The following is a 19,808-nucleotide window of genomic DNA, read 5'->3' on the forward strand; positions in this document are numbered from 1 at the left end:
TTGGACCCTTGACAATTAAAAATTAAGATAAATCAGTTTTAACGAAAAAAAGATCAAACAAAAGCAATAAATATAAATTTTCTTAAAAAATATAGAACATTTGTTAGAATTAATAGAAGTTTACACGAAAACTCTATAGTATTGGTTTTCATATAGATTAGAGGAGTGAGAAGCTATTCCTTTTTTTACTTTTCCGCTAAACTTGTATTTTGTTCCTCATATCTTTTGTGTTCTCTTACAGAGAGACATCAATTGGAGTAGTTTACACTTAGAGGAGAATAAGAACCAATAGAAATAAGAGCGAGGAATTAATAAGAGCAAAGAATTAAGGAAGAGCAACTCATACGTAGACAAAGAGACAAGAATAATCCATGTCTAAGGATAAATAAGAGCAAGCGACTATGTTGACAAGAATAAGATTACCTTTGGTTGCAGACATTGACACCACCAACTTGAGTGTGGCCGGCGACTTTCTTCAAGATGATCAGGAAGATTAAATTTTAGTTTGCAGCTTTTATAAAATTAGGTTTTTCTTTCTGGATTAGGTCTTCCTTGGGCCAAAGTGATTAGTGTTTGTTAAATTGTCTAAAACCGAATTAATTGACAAACCGAACCCGAAAATTATTAATGGAAATGTCTATACCATAGATTAATGGAGTACGTGAGATCGATCCAACGGTTGAGAAAACAGTTTCTTAATTTACGTCAGATCAGACGGCTGGCATAGTAGTTTCTAGGAGTACATGCCAGGGCAGATCTAACCCTAGCTAGATAGTCTTTCATCGGCAGCCACAGAAAATAACCCTAACTCTGCTCACTTTTGTCCATGTCTTCCCCGATCAACGAATTTGCCGGTAAGATTCAACTCTCTTACTCAATCAGTCTGTGTTTTCAGTAACTGAATTTGTTCTTAATTGATTTTCTCATCAGAGGCGGAGACGGGCGTCTGCCTCCTTCTGGGACGTCGTGGATTGCGAAATTCCTAATGATCTCTCTCTTGACGTATCGTGGTAAAGTGTCAATCCGTGCCTCTCTCTCTTTTTACTTGTACGTACGTGCAAGACGTAATAAGATGCTAGCAATCTGTATGTTTTTTTTTTTTTTTAAACTAGATACCATTATATTAAGCTTCTCAAGAGTAGTTGTACAGTACAGGATATGTCATATAGCCAAAGTTTTAATAGCTACAACACATGGTCAGATAAAAAGCTAATTGAGTCATTATGGAGTTTGGAAATGAGTGAACCAAAGGCAAAGGTAGGTGTCTTGTAGTGGATTCCTTGTGAACTGATTAGCTGAACTGGACCGATCCATCCACAATAGCTTCCTCCGGAGCGTTAGTTGTATTTCCCTTTGTATCTGGAGTTCAGTATGCATGGGAGGTTGTGGAGTGAAGTCTGGAGTTGCGTTCCCGCCAGAGGTAGTATATGAGTGCTTGAAAGATGAGTTTACATATTGAATTTAACCTCCTATTTGTGGTGGGAGCCTTAATCCAACTGATGAGACCTTTGAACGTAGAATTTGATGGAGGGGATAGAGTAGCAAAGAAAGCCGACCAAACATTCCTGGAGTAAGGACATTGAAAGTACAGGTGATCTCTTGATTCATTACCTGACAAACAGAGAAGACAAAAAGGAGGAACAGGTAGGCTCCAACGAGTGAGTCTATCCCTCGTAGTGAGTCGATCTTGAGCAGCAAGCCACGTCATAAACGCCATTTTAGGTATTCTGTCCTTGAACCAGACTTGCGAGGACCATGGAACTGTAGGTCCTGGCGGGTGTAGATGCTTCCATGTTCGCATTGAGAAGAAAGATCCTTGAGTTTGGTCCGGACTGAGATTCCAATGTAAGACATCACTACCGGCCACGTCAATCTGTATGTTGAGTTAATTACTTGAGTAATGTATCATTAGTTAATCTGTATGTCGTCCATACCTACTTATTTGCAATATATGTATAAATTTTTCCACATGGGTATGTTTCTTTTGAACTCTTTACTCTATCTTATATGTCTTTTACATATTTTTGTTTTGGTATGTTCAATTTAAATGTTATCTTTTTTTTTAATTGAGAACAGAGTTTAAAAATATGGCAATTAAAAAGTTAAAAATCGTTAACTAATTTATTTTGTATTTTTTTTTTCTGCAAATCAAATATATTATATCATTAAGAGTTTTACAAGATACATAAATCACTAGTATACAACCGCTGACACAAATAAAGGAAATTAAACTTAATTCTGGTAAAAAAATGGAATTGACCATGCTTGCCAATCCGAAGTCTTATAGGCTAACAGAAACAATCTATTATATCTCTCTTTAACATACCAGCTATCATCATATAGATGAAAATCTAAAATGCTTTTCGCATTACTTTAGTTAAAAGAAAAAAACAGAATTGTTGCTTCAAATGATTCATACTCTTGTATTTTGAATCTCAATAAGATATGCTGAAATCGCCTTACGCAACGTTGCCAATTAGTGATTATGAACGCTCTTTTCGCAGAAGAAGAATTTTCCAACCAAGTAAAAGAGATAACATCATTGTCACAGTCACATCTTTTTCCTTTCCATCACGCTCATATCTTGTTTGGGTTTATAACAAAGACAAATTAATTTAATAAAATGAAGAACTCGTGTAGGTAGAAGAAAGACTTCCGTCCATGAAAAGTGATCACCATCATCATTCTCAAAGAAAGTTTCCACCTTAGACGTAGAACTATATATTCCACAACTCATATAAACAATTGACTAGATGAAATATTTCAACCAGGTAATAAGAAAGCATCACCATCATCTAACATCGTTATCGTCAGATCTCGAATTTTGATTCCATCAAGTTGACTGATTCCTCCATCGATTCCGGGATCAAAAACTCATGTAGAACCTCCATACCATTGGATAAGAGGACATTCACCGGTTAATACCCGGAAACTCTGCCGGTAGTGAGTGAACACTCCAGAAACAAACTTTCTATAAAGAAAGACATCATGATTCCTTTGAATCGACATTATATGGAAGGAACAACAACTGAGATGAGATGAATTTGTTATAGTGATTAGTGAGATCACAATGAATTGACAGAATAACCAAATCAAGGATGGATCCAATGACGTGGCTAGAGTCTGTTTACAAGATGACGGACCCAGTCCCTGAAACATCATCGACGCGAAGAGGCAATTTTCGTGGATTTGATAATCTGGATTTGCCAGTTTTAGTTACTGAAAATCTAAAATTGTACAATAATTAGACGAAGTACAAACAACTGAATAAGGCAAGCGATGGTGGCTTGAACAGAAGCAAATGTCGATGTAACTCTGTGTTTATTATCAAGAGAGGATGTTACATATATAGTATTACACTCAACTGTAATCTACGATCTAGAAAGATCCCCGCTACCATCCTATACAATCATCTATCCTTTAGTTACGGAACAACTAAGACTTAGCACAAATATGCTCTGTACTTATATCGAATATGCCCTTCGTAGTAAACCGGTAAAGAACCAGTTTAAACCAATGTTAAACCTCAATACCCCCCTCAAGCTGGAGCATACAGATTGTGATTGCCCAGCTTGCTCCAAAATCTCCAAAAACCATCCCTCCCAATCGGCTTCGTTAATATGTCAGCAAGTTGATACATCGTGTTAACATGATGCAGAGTAATGTTGCGTGAGACCACTTCATCCCGAACAAAGTGACAATCATTTTCAATGTGTTTTGTTCTCTCATGAAACACCAGATTCGTAGCTATATGAATCGCTGACTTGCTGTCACAACGAACTACCATCGGTTGTGTATGCAAAACTCCTAACGTGCGTAACATTCGTTTCACCCATAACAATTCCTGGACAAGATCTGCCATAGCACGATATTCTGCATCAGCTGAAGATCTGCTAACTATCTTTTGCTTTCTCGTTTTCCAACTGATCGGTGATGTTCCAAGTTGAACAAAATAACCTGTGACAGAGCGTCTGTTCATAGGATAGCCAGACCAGTCTGAATCACACCGTCCTGTCAGTTGAAAGTCATTATCTGATCTCAACAATATGCCTTGACCTGGATCCGATTTCAAGTACCTGACAACACGTAAAGCCGCCTGCCAGTGATCTTCTCGCGGTTCTTGCATAAACTGTGTCAAGACATGAACTGAAAATGCCAAGTCAGGATGTGTGACACCCAAATATATGAGACGACCCAGGAGACGGGGATATGGTTTAGGATTCAGCATCAGTGGCAAGGTTGACCGTACTAACCCATGATTCTTCTCTAAGGGAAAATCTGCAGGTTTGGCTCCAAGATAGCCTGTCTCAGAGATGATGTCAAGCGCATATTTGCGTTGACACAGATAAAAACCCGATGCATTCCTAGCAAACTCTATGCCAAGGAAAATTTTCAATTCTCCCAAGTCCTTCATGTGGAAACATGCGGACAAGTATTCTTTAAAAGCTTGCGTAGCTTGCTCACAACGGTCCATTATTATCAAATCATCTACATATACCAGAATATGTAATCGTGTTGTACCTTTTTCGTATGTGAATAACGAGTAATCGGAAGTGGCCTGAACAAAACCATATGCGAGTAAAGCTGACGAAAGCTTCGCGAACCAGCAGCGGGGGCCCTGTTTCAAACCATACAGTGATTTTCGAAGTCTCAACACTTTGTTCGGATCAGCAGATTCATAACCTGGGGGCATTCGCATATATACTTCTTCATCCAAATCACCGTGAAGAAAAGCGTTGTGTACATCCATCTGATGTACCAACCAATTATTTTTGGCAGCTATATCCAAAAATAACCTAACAATTCCCATTCGTGCAACTGGTGAGAAAGTCTCTCCATAGTCTTCACCCTCGATCTGCTTGTTGCACAAACCTCGCTTTGTACCTCTCAATTATTCCATCTGATCGAAACTTTACCTTGAAAACCCATTGACTGCCAATGGCCTTTTTCCCTGGAGGCAAATCCTCTTCACTCCAAGTCTGATTTTCCTCCAGAGCTCCATATTCATTTCCCACTGCATTCCGCCATTTATCCTCCTTTATTGCTTGCTTGAATGACCGTGGCTCAATCTCTGAAATAATTGCTGCTACATAAGTTGTATATTTTTCAGAGAACCGATGACTAGTATCATAATCAGCAATTGGATATACCACATCAACATTCGCTTCTTCCTCGATCTGCGTCGGAACTGGCTTTACCACAAAATCCTTTAGACGCACTGATGGTGTTTTCTTGCGGTGACCTTTGCTTAGCTGTTGTTCGACAGCCGCACTTTCAGTTTCTAGAGATGATGAGGATGTCGAAGCAATTGCCCTACTTGTACTGGGTTGTCAATCCGGTTGGGCCTGTATTGGATCAATAGGAGGCCCACTTTGCTGTCTTGTTTTGATATGTGGAATCGGTATCGAACTGGGCCGTGAGTGTTGGATCAAATCTTCATCCATGACAATCCCCTCAGCAATTGGATCCCATAGTGGTTGTCCTTCTTCCTCCTCATCAACTAAAGGCAAAGACGTGACTGGAAAGTAAGGAAACTTTGTTTCCGAGAACACCACATCCCGTGATACAAAAAATTCCAATCGTTCAAGATCAAACACTCTCCAACCCTTTTTACCGTGTGGATAACCGACAAAGACACACCGTCTACTTCTCGTCGCAAATTTGTCACCCCCGATCGACTGATTGTGTGCGTAGCATAGACTACCAAACACTCGAAGATGATCATACGAAGGAGATTTCTTAAACAACCTTTCAAAGGGTGTGTCATTGCCTAAAACTGCTGATGGTGTTCTGTTGATCAAGTAACCAGCTGTTAATACACATTCACCCCAAAATTCTATTGGTAAATTTGCTTGAAACCGTACGACCCATGCAACATTGAGAATGTGTTTGTGCTTCCTCTCCACTCTGCCATTTTGTTGCGGTGTTCCTACACATGATGTTTCATGTAGGATACCATTGGTTTGAAAGAAATCAGTTAGGGCTAAAAATTCTGCTCCATTATCACTCCTTATGGATTTGATCGGTGTTTTGAACTCTCTCCGTGAAAGCAAAAAAATTCTTCAAGCAAGTAGTGGTCTCTGATTTTTCTTGTAGCAAGTGAAGCCATACCGCTCTTGAATAGTCATCGACTATCGTTAAGAAGTATCTAGCTCCTGAATGTGATGGTGTCCGGTAAGGAACCCAAAGATCAACATGTACTAATTCGAAAATGGAAGATGTTTTATTGCTAGTTGGAAAACAATCTCTTGTCTGTTTGGCGGGGAGACAAACTTCACACGCTGTTTTATTCAAACTTTCTACAGATACTGAACTTGAAATAAACGGAAGTGATCCCACAACCTTAGCCGACGGATGCCCCAATCTGTTGTGCCACAACTCCACTGTGTCCGACTCCTTAATTGTGACAGCTGCGGCTAACTCGGTACACCGGAAGTGGAACGTCCCTCCAACCCGCTTACCAGCTCCAGTCACCATCCTCAAAGTGCGGTCCTAAACCACGAGGAAAGTATCAGCCATTTGAACAACACATATATTCTCATCCATCAAATGTCCTAACGATATCAAATTAGACTTCAACCCCTCCACAAAGTAAACTGATTTCATAACAAGATTTGCACCAAGTTGAATAGTTCCTTCTTTGAGAGAAACCTTTTCTCTTCCATCAGCCATAATTACTAACACAGGAGCCATTTCTCGAATATTTTTCAACAACTCAAACCTCCTAGTTAAGTGATGAGAAGCCCCTGTATCTAATATCCAAGAAGGAGGAAACGACTTACCAGAAGCTTTTTTGGTGGTGGACTCCTTTCCCGCATTCAGAATGCTCTTGATTGATTTCCACTGTTAGTCTGTAAGACCATTCACACCATCACGGTCTTGATCCGTGAGCACATGATTGACTAGTTCATGACTCCCCTTGTCAACATTGGGTACATATACCCGATTTGCATAGGTTTGCTGACCACGACCTCTTCCACCACTTGGACCACCACCCGATATCGCACCACCTCGTCCCCTTCCCTGAATTGTTCTTCCTTTAGGCCGATCGCCCCACCATTCAGGGTAGCCAATCTTCTTGCGAGAAGTCAGTGCAGTCTTCATGTCGCAGGCCCATTCGTCGTAATTCGTTCCGTTCAAGAGTGGATGAGAGATCACTGCACGAGGGTTATCAGCCGATGTCATATCATAAGGTGAGATGGTTCTTCTCACCTCCACAGTTGTCGTCGTTGTTGGAACAGCAGTAGTCGGGTTCGGGGTCGGGTTGGTAGACATTTTCAGATTTAAAAGAAAACACGATTTCAAAAGAAAATTTCAGGCTCTGATACCATGAACAGAAGCAAATGTCAATGTAACTCTGTGTTTATTAACAAGAGAGGATGTTACATATATAGTATTACACTCAACTGTAATCTACGATCTAGGAAGATCCCCGCAACCATCCTATACAATCATATATCCTTTAGTTACAGAACAACTAAGACTTAGCACAAATATGCTCTGTACTTATATCGAATATGCCTTTGGTAGTAAACCGGTAAAGAACCAGTTTAAACCAATGTTAAACCTCAATAGTGGCCGACGCCGGAGAAGCCGACGCCGGCCTAGAACAATGAAAAAGAGACTTTTACTATGAAACGGTGGTTTGGAGAAATCGCCTATGGCGAGAGAGAAAAAAACTCTAATTTATTCTGTAGTTATCGGTTATTAAATGTTCTTAAAAAATGGAATTGCTAATGACACCGTAAAAATGGTTATAGTGTAGATATCCAGTAAAATTGGATAATCCATTTGCTAAAAATCCAAGGGTAGGGTTTGTTAGTAAAATTGATCTGATCCGATCCGATCTCTTTTAATTAATATAGACGGCCGACAAAGTAGAATTCTAGATCTAGCCCTATATCTCTCTCTTTCTCTCTTTTGCAGTTTAATAAGAGTAAAATCGTCTTTTCATCAAAAATGGATAAATTTTAAAAATTCTCGGGAAATATATTTTTAAAAAAATGCTCACCGAAAAGGGTATTTTTCAAATTGGTCCATATAATAATATTTTCAATGTTAGTATCGAATGTTTTATACATCCGGTCGATATCGAATTAAATCGGATAATCCATATGCTAAATATTCAATTTCTGATTTCGGGATTGTTAACAAAATTGACCCCAATCTATTTACACTTTCGTATTTTTCTTTTACTATAGAGATAATCCATATGCTAAATATCCAATTTTTTTATTGTGGGTTAACAAAATTGACCCGATCCGATTATACTTTTGTACTTTTCTTCTTTAGTGATAGATTTATATTTTCTTTCTTGCGGATGAGGGCTTCTTTGGGCTTGGGCTGTTTGAAAACACTATTCAACTATTGATTGATTATGGATTTTGGCTACTAAAACCGAATCAGTTGAGAAGTGAGATGAACGAAACCCGAAAATTAATGGGGTAATCCGTGAGATCCAACGGTTGGAAACAGTTTCTTAGGTGAGATCGGACGGCTGGCAAAGTAGATTCTAGGTCTAGGCCTAAATATAAATACCACCCGTTCAACGCTCTCTTTTGCAGCCGCCGCAAATCCAACCCTAATTTATTTGCACACTTTTTCTCAATGTCTTCTTCATCAGAGGCGGAGAGGGAGACGGGCATCTTCTGGGACATCGTGGATTGCGAAATTCCTAATGGTCTCTCGCTTGAATTGGTTTGTCAGAATATCAAATCAGCTCTCGCGGATGCTGGTTATCGTGGTAAAGTGTCAATCCATGCTTATTGTGACGCGGAAGAGAGCGAAGTGGCAGTGGCTTCAGCGTTTGAATCCTCCGGCATCAAGCTCGTACGCGCAGGTGATTATTGAATACCCTGAACGTACATACTCTCTTCTTCTTCTTCTTCTTCCGCACCGTTGATATAATTAATATATATATATATATATATATATGTGTGTGTTTTCATCAGGAGATGCATATTCGAGACTTTTTAGTATGTTCAAGGACATTAGTCTCTTTGCGATAGACCACGAACCATCGAATTTGATGGTAATCTCACAAGACATCTCATCTGAATCGCCGCTGTACGTCAAACTTCTTCTCAAGGTGAAAACGAAGAGGAATCACAATCTTCTCTTAGCACAGATTGATAAGGTAAAAGGAGAGTTACTTCTTAGCAGCAATGTAAGTTCAATATGGTACTGGAAAGACTTATCAAGTGGAGGAAGGCCTTGCGGGGATGGCAATAATTGTAGTACTAGCGAATTTGCCTGTAAGAACCCTCGATCCCCCCAAATTGTGTGTGTGATTTATCTCTCTCTAGTAGTCAGTCATATATATAAACTAGGGCGGATCTGAAACCTTTTGCAGAGGCTGACATGGGCATCTTCTGGGACATTGTGGATTGCGAAATTCCTGATGGTCTCTCTCTTGACTTGGTTTGTGAGAATATCAAATCAGCTCTTGCGGGTGATGGTTATCGTGGTAAACTGTCAATCCATGCTTATTGTGAGATGAAAAAGAGCGAAGCCATTGTGCCGTCAGAGTTTGAATCCTCTGGAATTGAGCTCGTACGCGCAGGTGAATTCCCTCACTCACTTTAGCTTAATAAGAGCATGATTAGTGGGGATTGCTTTCATTGTTTCTCTTGTAAATGAGGCCCAAAAACCTAATTAAAAATTCATTTTTCGTCTGTTAAAAAGAGTATCGATTCCAGGGGAAGGAATTTGAGTAACGTAGTAGCAACGCTACGTGGCATATTATAATTCGTTGATGCTAAAATATAAAAGAAATTTTTTCTTTTTTCCATTTTCTTCTTTCTTTTTTTCCCGATCGTCTCTCTCTCTTCTCTCTTGGTCAATCGCTGATTTATCTGAAAACTGATAAAATCAATCGATTCACCTCTAATTGTTTGATTTTTCCGGCTTAAACTAGAGGGTTGTTGGTGTATGAAACCGATGGCTTTTCCGGAGCTCTGTTTGATGTTCTAAATTATTATTTTTTCACAAACGATTCAATGGTTGGTGTGACTATCGCAGATGCATCGGTTTGTAAGTTGTTAGGTTGAAAAAAATTCTATCGTGTTTTGATTTCCGATGAAGCTTGTGTAGGCTTTGTTCTGTCTAATTAATTTCTCTTTGCATGGATCTGTTCTGTGATCTTGTGTAGAATTTAGGGTCTAGTGTGCCAAAAAATTGTAAGGCTGGACAAATTAAAAAGCTTTTAGTTTTGATTGATTATATCTCTGGTATTATTATTTTGCAGGGGCTTATTCGCTTGGGAGGTTTCTTTTTCTGCCTTCATTTGGTCAAACAGGTGCTGGTGGGAGGCTTTTGCCACCGCCTCTTAGTATGTTACAGGTAATTCACAGGATCTAACTTTTCTTTTGAACATTAGATACCAAAGGGATATGTTTAAGAGTATAATTTATCAGCCTAAACCATATCTCGCTGAAGCTCACATTCGCACATTAGGTTCTTGGTCTTAGCATTGTTGAGGTACCTTTAGGAGTTTGTGTACGACTGCTTGATGGGTGCTAGTAGTGAGTTTTCAAGCTGCTAGTGTGTTCTGTTTTTAACAAGATGGTTGAGCAGGGGTTCTGTTCTAGTTTCAGTTGTTTAAACAGGTTATTGTGGTGAGTCTACAATGGTATATACTGTTAGTGAGATTCACTACAAGTTGAATGAAAGTGCTTCAGGTTAGAAGCTAAGATGATTCTGTTTTTTTCTATATATGATTCAAGTATATCAAAACAGCAACCCTTGTATTATTGTTCTTCTTTACGCAGTTGCTGGGCAAGTATGAGCTTAAAACAACAACCTTTGTATTATTGCTCTTCTTTACGCAGTTGTTGGGCAGGTATGAGCTTAAAACAGCAACACTTTTGAATATCAGACTTACCTTTGGAAGGAATGAAAGCAATAAACATCATTTGTGATGTGTTCAGGAGGGTGCATCTGAAGTAGATCTCAGCATCCTTCCCAAGTACAGGTTTCAGAGGATGAACAATGATGAAAAGGAAAGTGACGGTGTAGGACTGCTGTATATGTCTGAGTTCATATGTTTCTACCAAAGTCTCCAACAGCTACAACTAGTAGAACAAACGGTAATCTCTAATTTTATTATTTAATAGAACATAAAGCCTCTTTGACTCAGCATCATAAAGGAGCTTCGATTCCTGCAGATGCAACAAGAGGGTGCTTAGATGGATTCAAATGGTTCAACTCAACCCAACCAAACAACAATGTACTTCTCGTTGGTCTTTTGTCTAGTCTTGCCACTACCTCTTCTGCTTTCCAAATTTTGTAAAATATATTTAATATTCCGAATATTGTAAATTTTTTTGTTTTATATTTTATGTAATAGAAATAATTTAAACAATTGTTTGTCATTTTAGATTATTAAAATTTGTTAATTAATAAACATAAATAACGTTCATGATACACAAATGCATGATATTTTGGAAAAATACTTGATTTAGCATATCTGACAAAAATTTAATGTAACCGCACAATAAATCTTATTCTGAATTTTGTTTAATATGTTTAATATTTCGAATTTTATAAAATATGTTTACTATTCTGAATTTTGTAAAATATGTTTAATATTCCAAATTTTATCAAATTTTATTGTTTTCTATTTTATGTAATATAAAAAAATTAAATAATTGTTTTGTCATTTTAGATTATTAAAGTTTGATAATGAATAAACACAAATTAAAAAATTATTATTTAAATGTTTGAGTAACTTTCTTTAGGTTCTCTAGTAATGAGGTGATTTTGCTTAAGTTCTCTTAGGGTTGCTTTGATTAATTTAGTATTAATTATATAATTATTTAATATGAGAGTAACTTAGAGAGTACCCAGCACTAATGATGGTCTAAAACCTCTCTCTCTCTTTCAGTAACGTCGTATAGCTCATATGTCCACGTTGATGTTTGTTTGTTTTCAGGAAATAGACGTGCAAGACGTAATCAGATGCTAGAGGACCTTCTTTTCTTTGCAATACCATAAACCACCATCAAGTCTGATGGTTATCTCGAAAGACATCTCAAAAGACTCCCTCTTCGTCCAACATCTTCTCACTTTGAAACAACAGAAGAATCGCAATCTTCTCTTGGCACAGATTGATAACGTTACTGGAGACCTATTTGCTAGTGTAAGCTCAATATGGTACTGGTCTGACCTAGCAAATGGAGGAGTGCCTGACGACACTACTACTAGCGGAAGTCAACAATCACTCCCCGAAGATGAAGCTGAGAACAAATCACGGGTGCTGAATTGACAATATCAGAATTAATGATTGTACGTGGACTTATTAAAACGTACATAATTCTATCATTATAATTAACGAACTCCACTTTCGGTGGGATTAAGATTAACGAATGTCGTCATTTATCTGACTTTTGTGGTTAATTACCTGAATTCAAAGGATTTGGGAAGTAACGGCGACGACTAAGAGTAAACAACATTTACCCCATACCGTATCACTGATGATGCCTTCAACTTTTTTAACTTTTTTCCTCTTCTATATTATTATATATATTCAATCCTAAAGTTGCGTGTGGACTCTTTCATACTGATATGTTATCATATTAATATTATTATATATCACTTATCGGATTTCTTAGAATTGATAAAGAGTTCATTTGTAAGATAGCTGTAGTCTCTATAACTCATGTCTATAGATGATCTATATGTTAAGATATAAACTATAAGCTTATCTAGTATGTGTCTTTGGGATCATATCTTATTTTTTTCTTTTGGTAAACAGGATCTCTTAATTTATATGCATTTTTTCTTCTTCTAATTTTAATAAGTGTATTTGTATCTAGTCAGATCAACAAATCTAAAAAAGAATCTAAGAATTTATTTAAATTCTTAAGAGTAACAAAAATATCAAAATGCCGTTCTAAATTTAGTACAAAATTTTTAAAAATATAAATCTAACTTGGTTTAAGTCTTCTTAAGAGTAAAAAAAAAATTGAAATAGATATAGTTAAATGACTTTCTCTTTAGAAAGATATATTTTTTCTTTTTTTTGGGAAAAAAAAAAACACTTTAGAAAGATATCTTTAAATAAAACACTTGACTTTTGTAGAAGATATCAAAATTAAGTCAAAAGCCATAAAATTTTGGAAATGGATTTGAACCATTGCTTATATTTGCAATCTATAAAATTATATAAATGCATTTAAAATCTTATTTTACTTGCAATGTAAAACAACTTATATAATAAATGAAATGTGTCTTTTTGTCAATCTAACATGGGATAAAGAAGTTGATGGTAAGATATTGTAATATGTTTTTCATATACTATGTTAATTAAAAACAAATCAACAATTCAAAAGTTAATTTAAGAATATATATATATATATATATATTATTCTATGCAACTTTATAATTCGACAGAAATAAAGCTTAACCCACCAACGCAACATCTATATATACATTAGCCTAAGATAATGTTTTTTCCACGACACAATAAATACCAAAACAATTACCCACACAAGACAAAAATGAATAAAATGTCGTTTTTTGGTTATATTTTCATCGTACTCGCACTATTCTCCGATTTAACCCAAGCCTATCGTCACACTCCCGCTGAACCGCCAAGAGCCAACGAAAACGGTGATGTCAAACCGCAAGAAACGCTCGTGGTTCACAACAAGGCCCGAGCCATGGTTGGAGTCGGACCAATGGTGTGGAACGAAACTCTTGCGATCTATGCACAGAGCTACGCAGATGAACGGGCCAGAGACTGTGCCATGAAGCATTCCTCGGGACCATTCGGCGAGAATCTAGCCGCGGGTTGGGGAACAATGAGCGGTCCGGTAGCTACTGAGTATTGGATGACGGAGAAGGAAAACTACGATTATGACAGCAACACGTGTGGTGGTGGTGGAGTGTGTGGACACTACACTCAGATCGTGTGGCGTGACTCGGTTCGACTAGCTTGTGGATCAGTGAGATGTAAGAATGATGAGTACATTTGAGTGATTTGTAGCTATGATCCTCCGAGGAACTACATCGGCCAACGTCCCTATTAATGATTCGATTTTATTAACGAATTAAAAATATATTATGGTCATCATGCATGTGATTGTAAGGAAAATTGATAATGTTAAAGACGTTTCTTAACAACATTTAGTTTACCAAAAAAAAAAAACGGATTTGGATTCTAAATTGACACTTATTAATGTGGGAAATGCAACCACTTATATCACCTTTGTCAATTCGTACAAGTTATTCCTCGAAATTGTGTACTCTACATTTATCTCAGCCATTAACACTCAGTCTCATGACCGACATTGAGTTCCTACTTGTATTATGAAACAACCTATTGCTCACGTGAGACATAGATATGTCTCTCTTTACTAATCAGTTGGTTAAATTAAATGAATCAATTGCTAGAATGACACTTTGTGGAAAAAAATTATTGTGAATGCCATTGTTATGTTTATATTTATTTTTTTAATATTTTTTAAAATTAAAATGCATTGAAAAGACCAAAAACCCATATATTATATTTACAATTACCCAATTTTACTTCAAACACTTAACAATTTATTTTCTCTTTTCTCTCTCGCCGACAGATCTACAGATCTGAGAAAACAAAAAGTTTGGGTTTTCTTTGAACTTATCAGATTTCTTGTTCTTATTGTTCTGTGTGTGCCGCTATAGCCAAAGCTTATCTCGATTCTCTATTTGTTACACTGGAGATGGCGATTTGTGGCGATGTTAACAAAAGAGAAGGATTACAAGAAGAAGGTGGGGAATAACAATAAAGATGGTGGAAGACGAGTTGGTGGTGAGGAGGGGAGATCAAGTGAAGGTTGGATGAGATATGTGCACAATCGCTGCAAAAGAAGACAGTCCACGAGCGAGAATCAGCAAGCAGAGACGAGTTAGTGAGGGTGGCAGCGCTAGGATTTACGATTTGTACCAGCTGTCCTATTTATTTTGTTAGTTATACCATTTGTTTTAGTTGTACTGTTATCTCTTAGTTATACATGTTGTAATAGTTGTTCTATTATCTCTCAGTTATACCTACCAGTTGTACCCATGTTATATCTCTTTGATTGTATCATTTGTACTACTTGTCCTAGTACATCTTAGTTATAACAGTTGTACTATTTGTCGTATATCACTCAGTTAAACTATTTGTACTAGTTGTTCAATTCTTTTTCAGTTGTACCAATTCGTCTGTAATTTCATTAAGGATAATTTTGGGATATCACATTTATAGGTGGCACTTAGATTACAAATTGGCACACATATTTTTTTTTTCCAAAGTGGCATTCTAGCCGTGCGCGATCAAAATCAATTTCTGTTATGTTTATAAAAAAATATAGTTGTCATATAATTTCGATCGGTTATCCTCTTCACGGGTGTGTTAATTAAACTATAGAGAGAGAGAAATTAAAGCTTGTAACGTAAGAGAATTATCAAATCGATAAATAAACTCGCGGTGTTATATACTTTATTTTATTTTTGTCGTTCTTATGTTTTTCTTGATTTATCTCCAACTCCAAGCAAGAGAACGATACAAATTCTCAGTTACGTGATTGACAAATTGTTTCTTTTAAATTTTATTATCTCGCCAAATATTTTATTTGTTTGATATATCAACGTTCATGTCAAAGACCCAATCAGATCTAATCAATTACTAGAACATTTGAGTATTGGACTTAACTGAGCAATAATAATGATAAAAATTAACGTGACAGCATATACGTTAAAATTGGCATTATCTATATAAAACTTTAGTGCAACACCGGTGTTGGATTACAAAATATTATATCTCACCATCTAAAGAAATGGTTTACGTTAGAATAAATCACGGGTGTTGGATAAAACTCACGAGAGTTATTACATCACGTGTACGTGGATTACAGTTTAGAGAGATTAGACGAGTAACTAACTCGACGACCATTGTTGGTAGGATTAGCGAACGTACGTTTTTCTCTTTTGTTAAAGGGTTTAAGCGAACGTACGTTGCGAACTATTACCAGAGTTCAATTAAATCATTTTGGAAGATAACCTTGTAAAACACTAACAACAAATAAATCGTATGATTGCCTTCATTTTTTTGCATTTTATATTGATAAGTCTCATCGATCTCTTTATATATTTTTCTAGTTTTGAAAACATCTATATAATACATGTTATATTTGATGTGTTGTGCATTAAAACTAACATTTGTTTCTTTAAATTAGTTTTCAACAACACACTTGACCAAAGTCCTTTCTACGAATCAAAAAAAAAATAATAATAATAATACGAATTCTATATGAAGATATCTAAAAAAACTGTTATTCAAATTTATGATAATTTATTTGGTTAATGCTTGATGTGTAAAATTAGATATCAATATCCTATATCTTTGTTATTTTAAGAAATTTCTAAAAGTCTATAATTTTACATTTTCATAACTGACAGAAAGAAAGACAATTTAATTATTTTCTTTAGATGGTTTTGATGGTAAATATTGGAATCCCAAAAATAGTCACGGAGCTCTTGTTTTCTGAGGGTTACAAAAGGAGAGGAAAAAACAATATCAGAAAAAAAGGATCTGATACGTCTTCACGAAAGAGAGAATAATGTCGTTTTCTGGTTATGGCTTCGTCGTATTAGCATTATTCTCCATCGTCTTAACTCAAATCTATGGGTTGAGAAACATAAACCGAATGGATGATCTCCAACCGCAAGAAACGCTAAGGATTCACAACCAGATTCGAGCTGCGGTCGGGGTTGCTCCTTTGGTGTGGGACCCAAAACTTGCTGCCCATGCACAAAGCTACGCTAACGAACGATCCGGAGACTGCGCCATGAAACATTCCACCGATGGAACCTACGGCGAGAATATAGCCGCCGGGTGGGTCCAACCTGTCGACACCATGAGCGGTCCAATCGCGACTAAGTTTTGGTTGACGGAGAAGCCTTATTACAATTATGAAACCAACAGATGTAGTGATGTGTGTGGGCATTACACTCAGATTGTGGCTAATCAATCGACACGACTCGGTTGTGGTACGGTCAGGTGTTTTAATAATGAGAATGTTTGGGTCGTATGTAACTATGCTCCTAGGCCAATGGGTGATGCCAATACTCGTCCCTATTGATGAATAGCATCCGGAGTTCCCGACTAATCAAAAAGAATTAATACGGTGTCAAATGTGTAACATGAGTATCTATAGATATTAAGATAACATGTTATTATAGACCCAATTATGAGCTACATGAGTTTGTAATCTAGTGGTTTGTATTAGCATTGTATCAACTATCAAACATAAGAAAACGCATGTTTGAGTTATTTCTTTTGAACAGACAAAAAAAATATATAAATATTGATTTTTTGGCAAAGTAAAATTTGTTGAGCGCCTAAACAAAAACTTCACAAATTCAAACAAAAACGTTATACGAAGCAAGAAATCAATGAACATTCTATGATTCAATGCTAAAAAAAAATGAAAGAGTCAACAATTACTCTCCGAGAATGAAGGTAAGAACTAATCACGGGTGTTGAATTAAATTCACGTGAATTATAATATTACGAAGACTAGATGGATTATACGTTGCTTACAAGTCTTGTTGATACATATAGAACTTATGATAATGATTAATTTCTTACGACCAATCAGAGACCGACTTTTGATGGGATTAACGATCGTGTTTTACGTAATTGCTTCTGACTTTTTTGTGTTTAATTACCTTAATCTACGACTACGACTACGAGTAAGCATTTACAACAAAACTTATGATTGTTTTCATATATTTTTGTATAGAAAAATCTTCTACCATAAAGTTGTTTTTGGGACTCTTTCATACATCTAGGATTATAATTTATCCCTTAGTCGGATTAATATCCCTCAACCTAATTGAATTGACTAACGACCATTACATTTATGATGTATCTGGTGTATTGTGAATATGTTAACACCTGAATTTAAATTGATATATATAATAGATGTTCTTGAAAAATAATAAAAATTAACTGACTAGTATGTTATTAAATCATTTTCTAAATATTACTCATCATTCAAAGCTTTGATTTTATTTTCTTTTAATTTTGGTGTTAAATCTTTAAGGAAAGAAAAATAAACTAATAAATCACAATCTACAATATATATTTTGGGAATTTTGAAGCTTTTCTTATAAAAATCAAAATCTATAAAGTCATATAGAATTGAGAAAAAAAAGTATTATCTATGAAATGATAGAATGCATAATTCTTGATATATATATATATATTGCCATCAAATTTTCTTTTGTTAATTCTGAAATCTAAGATCTTATACTAAAACTATGATTTACCCTACAATTATGTTATTATAAGGGATTTCGAAATTTAATTGTGTGAGATTGACTAATGAATGATTTCCAAATTCGCTTGTACACACCAAACAAACTTTTCTTTTTTTGGTTTTTAAAAAAAAAATTTAATTGTTTTTTAACCAACTTTTTGTTAATCCTAGTTAATTTTATAATCTAAATATTTAGTTGCAGAGCCTTTTTAATTAATTTCTTAGGCCTACAAAAGGAGGATGAAGTAAGAACAATCAGACCATAAGTTCCAAAAACAAATTATACAACAAAACATAACAAAATGTCGTCTATTCGTTATAGCTTCGTCGTACTGACTTTATTCTCTGTTCTTTTAACTCGAGCCTATGGTTTACCTAAGGTAAGACCAATCGATGATGTCCAACCGAATAAAACGGTAAAGATCCACAACAAGATCCGAGCCGAGGTCGGGGTGGCTCCATTGGTGTGGAACAAAACTGTAGCGGCCTACGCACAGAACTTCGCAAACAGACAAGCCAAAGCTGGAGTCTGCGACTACAGCTCCATGAGACATTCAGGTGGACCTTACGGGGAAAATATAGCCGCGGGATGGGTCCAGCCTGAGGACCAAATGAGCGGTCCGATCGCGGCAAAGTATTGGTATACGGAGAAGCCAAACTACGATTATGCCACCAACAAGTGCAAAGGTGAATGCGGACACTACACTCAGATGGTGGCCAATCAATCGTTCAGTATCGGTTGTGGCTCGTTCAGGTGTCATGATAATGAGTTAATATATATTGTATGTGACTATTATCCTATGCCAGTGGGTGATGCGAATACGCGTCCCTATTGATTATGTTGGTTTGAATGATTCAAAAAGACTTCATATGGTGTAACATATGATTTGATCAAAAGTAATATATTAAATTACTGATCAATTATACCCATATGTTACTCTTCTTTATATATAATGATAATCTATAATTTGTATATATTGTTCTTGTTGTGAGATCTTTTAAAATAAAATGCGATAGAACAACTATGAAAAGTCGATTAAATAAATTGTAACTACATATGTACTTTCATATGGTAATGTATGAACTTTATTTCTCACAGATGATTTTCAATATTTTCTTGAAAATCAATTTTGGGGTTATATTCCTAAAAATCAACTTTGGATTTATTTTCCTGCGTATTTAGTCATTGGTATCTAGAGCTAGTAAATTAATTGTGAAAAAGTACCTAAGACATGAAAAATGGTGCTTCCAGTAAATAGGATTAGGAGCATTTACGAATGTGATGGTATGTTGTTTGCTTTTTTTTTATTTTTAATATTGCGTTATTTGATGTATTAAAATTAGAAGTACGCACAATTCTAGACGATATTATGCAGCAAATTTCTGTCTTGGGGAGCTTTATGATGCGGTTAAAGCGGCCATGAGATTCTAAGCATCCTATATACATGTATAATAGGCTAGATAACACAACTTTTTATATAGCCTGTGGCTGTGGCCTGTGGGCATAGACTTCTCTAATTT

The 19,808-nt window shown here is 36.1% G+C and overlaps 4 protein-coding genes and 1 pseudogene across 13 annotated transcripts; 4 read left to right on the forward strand and 1 right to left on the reverse strand.

Annotated features, from left to right (window-relative positions):
• On the reverse strand, positions 2,158-3,162 carry LOC104711097 (annotated as a pseudogene).
• LOC104702295 lies at positions 8,563-11,337 on the forward strand. 10 transcript variants are annotated; one of them, XR_753974.2, is made up of 7 exons: positions 8,563-8,839; positions 8,952-9,254; positions 9,353-9,562; positions 10,247-10,679; positions 10,770-10,840; positions 10,929-11,087; positions 11,166-11,333. XR_753974.2 is itself a non-coding variant. In XM_010418154.2 (7 exons), the coding sequence occupies exons 3-6, from the start codon at positions 9,361-9,363 to the stop codon at positions 10,945-10,947; spliced, it is 327 nt and encodes a 108-aa protein (XP_010416456.1). In that variant the 5' UTR covers positions 8,563-8,839; positions 8,952-9,254; positions 9,353-9,360; the 3' UTR covers positions 10,948-11,087; positions 11,166-11,336. The 10 variants fall into 10 exon arrangements, 6 of the variants coding, with proteins under 6 accessions (XP_010416456.1, XP_010416448.1, XP_010416440.1 ...); XR_753978.2 differs by having other exon boundaries at positions 10,247-10,341; positions 10,456-10,840; XR_753976.2 differs by having other exon boundaries at positions 10,247-10,341; positions 10,470-10,840; positions 11,166-11,332.
• LOC104702346 (pathogenesis-related protein 1-like) lies at positions 13,484-14,124 on the forward strand. The gene has a single exon (XM_010418202.1). The coding sequence runs from the start codon at positions 13,500-13,502 to the stop codon at positions 13,974-13,976; it is 477 nt and encodes a 158-aa protein (XP_010416504.1). The 5' UTR covers positions 13,484-13,499; the 3' UTR covers positions 13,977-14,124.
• On the forward strand, positions 16,537-17,296 carry LOC104702356 (pathogenesis-related protein 1-like). The gene has a single exon (XM_010418212.1). The coding sequence runs from the start codon at positions 16,584-16,586 to the stop codon at positions 17,103-17,105; it is 522 nt and encodes a 173-aa protein (XP_010416514.1). The 5' UTR covers positions 16,537-16,583; the 3' UTR covers positions 17,106-17,296.
• On the forward strand, positions 18,509-19,262 carry LOC104702366 (pathogenesis-related protein 1-like). The gene has a single exon (XM_010418223.2). The coding sequence runs from the start codon at positions 18,590-18,592 to the stop codon at positions 19,121-19,123; it is 534 nt and encodes a 177-aa protein (XP_010416525.1). The 5' UTR covers positions 18,509-18,589; the 3' UTR covers positions 19,124-19,262.

This window comes from Camelina sativa, chromosome 1 (assembly GCF_000633955.1).
Source record: "Camelina sativa cultivar DH55 chromosome 1, Cs, whole genome shotgun sequence".
Lineage (NCBI taxonomy): Eukaryota > Viridiplantae > Streptophyta > Magnoliopsida > Brassicales > Brassicaceae > Camelina > Camelina sativa.